General features: G+C 43.4%; 1 protein-coding gene across 1 annotated transcript in view; it reads left to right on the forward strand.

The window, feature by feature from the left end:
* Nucleotides 1–2578: 2578 nt before the first annotated feature.
* The window catches only part of MTRF1 (mitochondrial translational release factor 1), a 12872-nt gene continuing 5002 nt past the window's right edge, over nt 2579–10448 (forward strand). Inside the window, exons 1-6 of the mRNA XM_009865399.1 lie at nt 2579–3029; nt 7244–7335; nt 8120–8201; nt 8433–8540; nt 8632–8804; nt 9420–9537. Of these exons, the coding sequence (XP_009863701.1) occupies nt 2594–3029; nt 7244–7335; nt 8120–8201; nt 8433–8540; nt 8632–8804; nt 9420–9537 (1009 nt within the window). The 5' untranslated portion in view covers nt 2579–2593. The remainder of the gene's footprint in view (nt 3030–7243; nt 7336–8119; nt 8202–8432; nt 8541–8631; nt 8805–9419; nt 9538–10448) is intronic.

The following is a 10448-nucleotide window of genomic DNA, read 5'->3' on the forward strand; positions in this document are numbered from 1 at the left end:
CCGAAGCACGCCGGGAGTCGTGTTTTTCCCAGCAGGCATGCTGGGACGGGGAGTTTTTCCGCTCTGCTTCCCGGCTGCCATGGCCTCGTCTTTTGAGGAAGGATCCGTCCGGCGCCGATGATGTGCGGACGGTGAGTGCTGAAGCTCCATGACTGGTTCTGGAAAGCGGAGCCCCACTTGCCCCTCGCTGCCGCCCCACGACCTCTGCCTGCTCCTACCTTCCTCGTCCTCATCCACCCGTAACCCCTGCGATGGGGGAGGTACTGCCAGTGAGACTTGGGGCAAGGCTTTTGGGGTTTTCCTCCGGGTAGGGGTGGTGGGGGGCAGAGGCGTGTGAAACGTGGCTGCGGAGGCACGGCCTTGAGCTGTTCCTGGTAACAGCGTGCGTTGAAATACTCGCTCTTTGCACGTACCTGCGTATTCTTACACATCTGAATTCAGTTGCGTGGAGTTAAAGGCACCTTCGACTGTTAGAAAAGATTTTACCCCTGACAGTGTTCACAGTATTGATAACTCTTTCCTGTCTGGAAATTACAGTTTGGTTTCTTTTAGTTGTTATTTTATTTACGGTTACAATTGTAACTTTGGTTTGTGATATGCAAGGGGTAATTTTATCACATAAAAAAAGTTATTAAAGAAGTCTGGTTTGGAAAGCAGTTAATAGGTTGTTTACTGCTTATAGCTCTGCAGAAGTTTTATGTGTGCTTATTTCAACACAGGTGTAACTCAGCAACATCTCTCTGAAAAGGAGATACTTTTTTATTTAACATAACAAAGTCATTTTGAAATTTCTGACTTCCTCAGAGGTCTCTGTGATGCTATTACTTAGGTTTTTTAAGCATTTAAAGGCAAGGATTTTATTTCTAAGAGCTCAGAAGAACCACAGTAAGAATCTGCTGTTAATTGAGTTAATCACTTCTTAAAGACACCGGTAAAAATTATTTAGATGGTATAATTAATATATTTAATAAATTAATCAAAATATAATATTAAAAATTAAAAAATTAGTTAATTGTGCTTGACCGAACGACAGTGGCCCATGCTGATCTGGAGCAGTTCTGGTATCACGAGCAGAATTAGGTCTTTTGGAACTGAGTCTACACGTGCCCCTGAGCAGCAAAGGCCGAGATGGTGGATACTGAGCCAGATTTGTGCCTTTTGCTGTGCTCCTGGTGAAGGGGACGTGATCCCTCTGCTATAGCTGGTTTTAGTCGCTGGAGCAGTCTGTGATGGGTATCATTTGCCTTCTGAAAATTAAAGCAGACCTGAAGTTGCCGCCGTGGGTGTGATAGCACCTGCTGGCTGGGGAAGGTGCAGAAGTTCCCTCCTCCTATAGGTAGTAAAGCCAGGCAAGCAGGACACAGTCCTTCTGGGTTTACTGCGTATTGCTCTTTGCTAATTTTTGGACAAATGGATGCAAGTAAATATGTGAGGGTGATGGGTGAGTTCTGTAGTGAGAATGTAATTTTAATTTTTTAATAAATGCTTGAAGCTGCACAGAAGGTCTCGTCACTGACAAGTGAAAAATAACTGTGTCGCAAAACTGAAATGTGTGTTTCAAGGAGACGCTGCTGCACAAGTTTCATGCTCTCACTTCCTCTGAATACACTTTTTTGTAAAAATCAGTAGGCAGGTGGGATTGTGGCACTGGTGCTTCTTTATTTGTTAAACCTTTTCTGTGCAAGTAGTCCTAGAGTAAGAATGATTTCAATTTAGTCTTCTTGGTAGACGCTTGCACTCCAATATAAATTTTTAGAGCACAGTAAGAATTTATAACATAGTTTGCAATGTTGATGAAATGGAGAGGAAAAGATCTTCCCTGGTGGAATCCTGTGTCCTGCAAAACTGTAGGCCAAGTGTCTCCAAAAAATACAGGGGTTGTATTTCAGGGTACCAGCTTCTTGCTCGTTTTTTTTTGGATCGTAAATATTTTGTCATGTATATGTAAATATATCGTGGGAGGGAGTACAAAGGAGACATAAAGCACTATTCCCATGTCTTACATAATACAGAGGGGTGAGAAATGCTTTGCAGGTGTATTGCAGTCCTGTTGATCTGCTGCAAGGTCAGCTCGACGTTACTAATGTTCCCCTGCCAAAGTGGTGGCTGTAATTTCACACATAATTCTACATGCTTCATACATTCTTTGTGTAGAATTCTGTACTTTTAGTAAAGATCCATTTTCTCTCAGCAAGATAATTCTTTCACCAGTAAGATATGAACTGGTTGGATTTTTCCAATGGGACATACGGCAAAATGAAGCTGTTGTCTGTAAAGCTGCCTCTACAGTAGCTTTCCCATGGCACAGATAAACTGTTCGAGGAGGTAAGGGAAGAGACCTTTTCCAACTCTCAGGCAATACAACAGTACTGATAAGAGTTTCTGATTTAAATCAGAACTGAAAGAGGAATGGTTTAGTTCATGACAGTTGCATTTGTGTTACTGTAATCAAGGACAGGATTTGGGCTTGATACAGTTCTTGTGGTTGGTTGTTTTTAATTTTTTTAATAGAATGCTCTCTTTTTCTAGGTAATAATACTGGCCTGGGTACTGTCTACTTTTAATTTCAAGCGGTGGAAAAATAAGAAGCAAAATGAAACCCTTCCAGAGTGCTTGTCTTTTCAAGAACCTGCTTGTTAATTGCCACTGTCAAAGTCAGCTTCACAGCTTTCTTCTCCCTCCTGTTGGAAAGAAGACAGGTTATGTGGTGGGACTGCACAGCTGTGGATTTTGGAGGCCAAAATCTTTATTGGACACTGCAAGACTCACTCCTCTTATTAACAGCCGGCACAGGAAAAACCATCGGGATTCTCGAGCGCTGTGGAAGCATGAGGCTGTGCAGAAGTATCTGGAGACTCTAAGCAAGGAATATCAGCAAGTTAGTCGTCTGTTAAATGCCGACTCAGCAAATGACTTTGAGCAAAGAACGCTGAGGAGAAGATGTGCCGATCTATCCCCCATTGCAGCTGCATTTCGAGAAGTCAAAGAGGCTGAAAGAGAAGTTCAGGAGTTGGAAGCTATGTGCAGAGGTAAGGAGAACACATCTACCGACTTGTTTCAAAATGGGAGCTTTGCTTGCCGATAAACTTTGTTGCCCAGCCTTTGAGGAAAGCTTTTAAATAAGTGAAGCATCCAGCAACATCCTTCCGTTTTTCATCTCACCTCACTTTGATTTGAGGTTGGAATGCAGCCAGTTTAAAAGATTAGGGATCCTCTGGAATTTCAGGGCTATCCATCTGGCAGAAATAGTTTGGAAATGTTTGCTTTAGGGTTGTTTTTTGATCAAACTGAGAGCAGTGTGAAAAAATCTAGCAAGCCTAATAAATAGTTTTCATAGATACAGACTTCACTTATATTATTTAAAAAGAGATTTCTTCTAGCCAGTCATAGGCTGGAGTTGATGATTTCAGAGGTCTTTTCCAGCCTCAACAATTCTGTGATTCTGTGATTGATACTTACTGAGCAAATTACATGAACTTTCCATTAGGCTCTGAATTGTCAGCTTCCAATTCAAATGGCAAAATGTAACATTTTTCTTAAATGTTTGGGGAATCCTTCAAGGAGTAAAAATCGATGGTTGTCCAAGAAGCTGCTGCTTTTCAGTAGTACTCTGGAGGTTGGGATAAAAAAGAATTTAAAAAATTGTCAGTGTTTTTGATACTATTTCAGAATAAAAAAGCACACAGGGAGTAAAAGAATTGACAAAACAAGTAAAGGTGCAACATTTTGAGCAGCAGAGTAAATGAAGAGGCATGAAAGTTCATGGTGCTTTTCAAAGAGAAACAAGGGTTGTTGACAAAACAGTAAAAGCCATATTGATATAAAGCTGGTAAAATTTAACTTGTTTAGAAAGATAGAAAACATTTGTATTATTTCATTTTAGAAATAAATGGTAGTTTAGAAAATAGGGTGGTTTAGAAAATATGGTGGTTATTGAAAATGTTTTAATCCCCAACCCTCTCAGTTTCTCTTCACTAGGAAAAGAGGAAGAGGAATGAAGGTGTGGAAGGACGCAAAAAAATAAATGTTCTTGGAAGAAATTAGAACGTATTAGGAAAACACTGTAAAATTCATACATAAAAAGGCTATATTTGAATCAAGTAAACATAATGAAGGATTTTTCTAATTAATTCCATAGTTTTTGATGTGGATGAATGGAGTGAGTTCCAGTTGAAAGGAAGGAAGAGAAAAGAAAGCTGTAGCCAAGAAGTTAATTAAGTGGGCCAAATTATTCTATCTGTACTGTTTATCGTGTGGCCAAGTTAAAATACAGATGTTCCCTTCGTTTGACTGCTCTTTATTTTTCATTTAGCTCCCTAACTGACCTCTGTAGTACCTGAATTCCTCAAAATTACTGTAGGATTTCATATTCGCAACACTCGGTGAAGCTGAAAATAATATTTCCCAGTTTGCCATGGGTGATGTGAGTCACGGGGTAGATGACATGAATTCTTAAAGGTCAGGTTTGCAGGGAGGTAGGAATGGGACGCTGATCCTTTGAACCTTAAGCTTATTAGTCACCCCCAGACCATTCTTTCATCTCTGCTGACAGTGGTTAATTTGATGCTGTTTGACTAGTCAGTAATCATGCTTCTTGGACCAGGTCGAAGCCTTTGACTCGGTACCAGCTCTGGGTTGGAGTTGTGACGTACTGGTAGGCAAATTTATACAGTTCTTGCCTTATGTACAGGGGATGCCAAGTTCAGGTGTTGATCTTTTATTTAAGAGCCTCCTCAGCTGGTAGAAGGGGAAGAAAGATGAAAAGGAGAGAGGGCTTCCTGTTTTGGCAGTGACAGGTTTTCTGCTTGACTCCGACTGTTTTCCAAATTTCTACTTGGTGTATAATCTAACTTGAACTGATCTGCGCCGTTAACTATTGTAAACTGAAGCTCCCTGTCATGGTTCAAGCCCGACTAGGAAAAAACACACGTGGTCTCCAGCTCACTCCTCGCCCCACCCCCATTTTCACAGTGATGTGGAGGGAGAAAATTCAACTGAAAAGGCTCAAGGATTTGAGATTCAGGATAAGGAGGGCAATAATCTACCTTTTAAGATGACGGGTAAAGAACTAGAGAGACTTGGAGTAGAAAAGCATAGATTTAACTCACCACCACTATTTACTAAGTAGGATAGTAAGAAGGATACATCAGTACATACAGCCTGATCTTAAATACACTTCACCTCCCCTCCCGCCTCCATCTTCCCAGCTGCCTTCTCCCCCCTATCAGTGCAAGGGGGCAGAGGTTGGGGCGTGCAGTCCATCTGGCCGTTACTTATGGTCCATGGCAGCTCCTCCTGGAGAAAGAGCGCTCCTCACAGTCTCTCCTTCATGCCGCGTGGCGTCCACCTCACAGGAGGCAACCCTCTTCCTCCTTGTGAGTCCCTCAGGGCCACAGATCACTTTGGGCACGTCCCCTGCTGATACTCAGTCTCTCTCACATGGGGCTCTGCATGTACCGATGCATCCTGGATGTTCTTGCCACCATCAGTCCCCCCAGCTGGCAGGCAATCACCTCCTTCCCATCTCAGCCACCACGGGGCTTCAGGGAAGGGTCCTGCTCCGGCAGCCTTCTCCTTCTCCTCTGGGACTCTTCTCCCCCTCTGTCTTCTCACGGCAACTTTCCTTTGTTCTCCTCTCACCTTCCCCTCCTCCAACAGAAAAAACCTCCCCAACATTTAAGACAAGACATCTCAAAACAAGACGAAACCAAAAAAGAGATAGCATAATGGAGTCACCTCTTAAATACCTTGATGGCAGAGGCGCTGATTGGCCTGGCCCTGGCCAGAGGTAGGTCTGACTCTTACCTGGGAGTGGGGGAGGCTCTTGAAGTTTCTCACGAGTCTACCCCACCAGACTCAGCCCCATGACACTCCCACAGCAGAAAAGGTTTGGAGCTTCTGCTGGCTTTACCTGAGAATGTTTCCTAGTTTGATAGTAAGCTCTAACATGTGGGAAAGAACAGTCTTACCACAGAATAGTAGAATAATTTAGTTTGAAGAGGACCTCTGAAGGTCATTTATTTGGTCTGATGTTCTGCTGAAGGCAGGACCTGTTGGAAAAGTTGCCCAGGGCCTTGTCCAGTTGAGTTTGGAATATATGCAAGGGTTGAGATCCTACAGCCTCTCTGAGCCCCCGTTCCCATGTCTGACCATCCTTATGGTGAAAATAGCTTTTCTAATGCCTGATCAGAATTTCCGATATTCTGTCTTATGTCTCCTTTTATCGTGATATACTGAATCTGTCTCCATCTTTTTGATGTCTTTCTGTTAGGTAGTTGTACACAACAATAAAACCTCTCCTCCCCCTGCTTTTCCTAAGGCCAAACAACCACAGTTTTCTCAGCCTCTTCTCACACGTCGTTTGCTCCAACCCTTGATCGCCTTGGTGGTTCTCAGCTGGACTCACTCCAGTGATTCCATGCCTTTCTTGCACTGGGGAGCTCAAAACCAGACATGGTACTCCAGGCTGTGGTCTCACGTGCTGAAGAGAGGGGAAGGGAATCTCCTTAAGCAAAGAGTCCAAGCGAGGTCTCCCACATCCCGATGATTTGCATCCATAACTGCAACATCTCAGTGATCTCTTGAGTAAGAGGAGAGAGAAGGTTATAAATCTTGTTCTAATCATCGTGCTGTTATTTGTAATGCTCACCTTAATGAGTTGCTTACAAATTGTTGAATCACAGAATCAGAATTATTGAGGCTGGGAAAGACCTCTGGGATCATCAAGTCCAGCCTATTCATCAAGTCCAGCCTATTCATCAAGTCCAGCCTATAATACGTGGAGGCTTCTGGGCAAGCCTAGAAAGAAAAAACTTTGTTGCATGAAAAACTGTGATAGGGAAAACTGAGGGACTTCTTGTCTTGGACCTGTATTTTTGACTTATTTTGTCAAATCCGTTTGTGGATTTGCCCCTGAACTGTCAATCTCGGTGACAACCGTCAGTATAACTGAGAGTGAGTAACTGTCAGGTGGGACTGACATCTGTTTGATGCAGACTTGGAGCTGTAAGGTAGAAATTAAGAGGTAAGACATCCACTGCTCCGTCCAGCACACCTGAAAAATGTGATTGTTTAGTTAGTAATATGTGCCCTGTCTCGGGCTGGTCTTACTTGTTTTTTCACGCTGGCAAAATGCAACTGCAGGCCTCTGTACGCTGCAATGCATGTCTCTGGATGGCTGTGTTACAGTGTGCTTTGAGCTAGGTAAGAGTGGCTGACATCTATTCCTGTTGTTGGAATTTAGAGCTAGACAGCAGAGATGAGAAACAACTTCTAGAGCTTGCCTTAGAAGAGAAGGAAACCCTGGATAAAAAAACCAACATGCTGTGCAGAAAGGTGAGCCTGAGGTAAAATGATACAGCTTTGTAAATAAAAATGTCAGAAAAACCTTCCTTTGTGATCTTACCAATGGACTCTGACACTTGTTTAATGAAACAGAAGTCCAGCTTCTGTATTCTCCTGAAAAGAACATTAATTATTAGTAAGCTTCTTACTGACAATCATGTCTTAGAAGCTTATTATTTTAGTCATTTTTTGCTTGCTTGGTTGTCTCTCTGCTGATGCTGAAGGGGATTAAAAAAATGGTGAGTCTGTGCTATTGAGACCTGACATGACATCCTATTAACTGTTTGTGGCAGTGGAGCATGCATTCCTGAGAGATCTCAGATGGGAGCTTGCAGTCTTTCATTTTCTCTTCAGCCAACAGCGCCCTGTGAGGGGGGAAATTAATTATAACCAGAGAAGCTAAAATGGTTCAGTGGAGAGCTCCATGTTCAGGCTCATTTCAACATTCAGACTGAAATAATGTGCAATGGGACTTGGTGAAAAATAAGGTTAATGTAAAGATTGGCGGAGTTATAGCTAATAACTTTTTGTTCCTAGGTAGCTGGGACTGAAGTCACACCTGGCTTTGCACCAGCATATCCCATTCCCACACCGACTGCACTGAGTTGCAGTGGCCATTGGACAGTTTTCAGTCCCACTTACTAGTTTGCCCCAAGAAATCAGCGGTTGTGTGCGCTCAAGCTGTGGCAATTGTGAAGGTTGGCTGTAAATTTGATTAAGAGGAGATACAGTGTCATGAAGGAGATAATGATATCCTTCTTTTTTTTCCTTTCAGCTTTTCCAGCTTCTAGTGCCAAAGGAAAAATATGATAGAAGTCCTGTCATATTAGAAGTGACAGCTGGCAGAACAACTGGAGGTCAGCAAAGTCCCCACAGTAAAGATTACTTCAAACCTCCGTCCAACTTTATTAAACCTCTTATGGGTTACTCTTAATCCCTTTTTATACTTTAGTGGTATAAAGTAATGCTTTCTGAGGAAGAGTATTAATCTGTCTAATGACTGTGGTTAGAGCTGCAGCTAAATCTAAAAACTGGTAGCTGCTGTTTTCCGACCGGCTATTTATGTTGTCGTGCCTTTGTATTTTTAGGAGACATCTGCCAACAGTTCACTAAAGAAATGTTTGAGATGTACCGGAACTATGCAGACTATAAGCGCTGGACCTTTGACGTCATGAACTATGTGCCAGCTGAGATAGGTACCGTAGTTCTTCAGACGTCCCACCAAGAACGTGAAATGAAAAGCAACGTTTCTGTGCTGTTTTCGTCACGCGTTGTTTGTCTCTCTAGGTGGGTTGCATCATGCTGCTGCTCATATTTCGGGAGATGATGTCTACAGGCATCTGAAATATGAAGGAGGGACGCATCGAGTCCAGCGAATCCCTGAGACGGGATTGTCCTCGAGAATGCAGCGGATTCACACAGGGACGATGTCAGTTATTGTCCTCCCTCAGCCAGAGGAGGTAAACTGGCTGTTAGTTGGGGGAGTAAGGCAGTGCATTCCCGCTCACCCATTTTGGCACTGGAGCACGTGTTATTTAAAACCACATTACCATTTCAGGATTTTACTGGTGCCCGAGTGCTTTGTGCAAGTCCCAGCAAGTGAACCACAAATTCTTTGACTCTGGAAGGCGATAGTTCTCACCTCTGTACCTTACACATTTAAATGGGTCATCCAAAGGAGCTTTGCAGAGATTTGCTTTTGCCTGAAAGGGCGTGTAAGTCAGTGATCGCTTCAATGAGTATTCCAGCCCCAACACTCGCACAGCTGGCTGCTCTGAGTAAGCCATTTTAAAATTATGCGGTGTATTAAAGCAGGGACTGCGTCCAAGAAAATATTCAGTGTTGCATAATAATGTGATTCTGCAGGTCCTTTTGATTTTTCTGGTTTCATTTAAATTGTTGGCGTCCTTCTCTGTTAAATCAAGGACAGCCTGCTTTGAATTCCAATGAGTGAGTGTGTTGGCTAGTCTTCCTGAGAGCTCACTGATAACGACGGTTCTCACTTAAACCAGCAATTTACACACATAATAAACAAAACCAGATCGTTGGCATTCAAATGTTTTCTTTTGTTCTAGGTCGATGTTAAAGTGGATCCCAAAGATTTGCGTGTAGATACATTCAGGGCAAAAGGAGCAGGAGGGCAACACGTGAACAAAACTGATAGCGCTGTGAGGATTGTGCACCTTCCCACGGGTGAGTCTGGCTGTGTTTCCTACCTCTGATCACCCTACGCCTGAAGTGAAAACTTGTGACCTTTCAAGTTGTCTCTTAGAGTGAATTTACAGGGTTGGGCATTACACGAGAAAAAAGAATCATAGAATCACAGAATGTCAGGGGTTGGAAGGGACCTTGAAAGATCATCTAGTCCAGCCCCCCTGCCAGAGCAGGATCCCCTAGGGCAGCCACAGAGGAACGTGTTCAGTCAGGTTTTGAAGGTCTCCAGAGAAGGAGACTCCACATCCTCTCTGGGCAGCCTGTGCCAGTGCTCTGTCACCCTCCCAGTGAAGAAGTTTCTCCTCATGTTGAGGTTGAACTTCCTATGTTCTAACTTAAATCCATTATTTATTGTTCTATTACTGGGCACCACTGAAAAGAGATTGTCTTCATCCCTTTGACACCCACCCCTCAGATATTTGTGTACGTTAATAAGGTCCCCTCTCAGCCATCTCCTTTCAAGACTAAACAGCCCCAATTCTCTCAGTCTCTCTTCATAGGAGAGATGTTCAAGTCCCTTAATCACCCTCGTAGCTCTCCACTGGACTCTCTCCAGTAGGTCTCTGTCTCTCCTGAATTGGGGAGCCCAAAACTGGACACAGTATTCCAGGTGTGGTCTCACGAGGGCAGAATAAAGAGGGAGGAGAACCTTCCTAGACCTGCTGGACACACTTTTCTTAATGCACACAAGAAGGAGCCTGTTCTGGTGCTGACCCAATTTCCAGCAAGGAAGCGCATAAGAAAGGGGATACGTTTAGGTGGCCTAATGGTTTGCAAGTTGCTACTATGCTGGTTTTGTCTTCAGAGGGAGTCTTTAATGAGTGCTCTGCCTTTGAAGGGTGAAAAACAAATGGAAGGTGACAGGGACGGGATGGAGGATGTGGATAATT

Source organism: Apaloderma vittatum, unplaced genomic scaffold, assembly GCF_000703405.1.
Source record: "Apaloderma vittatum isolate BGI_N311 unplaced genomic scaffold, ASM70340v1 scaffold16792, whole genome shotgun sequence".
Classification (NCBI taxonomy): domain Eukaryota; kingdom Metazoa; phylum Chordata; class Aves; order Trogoniformes; family Trogonidae; genus Apaloderma; species Apaloderma vittatum.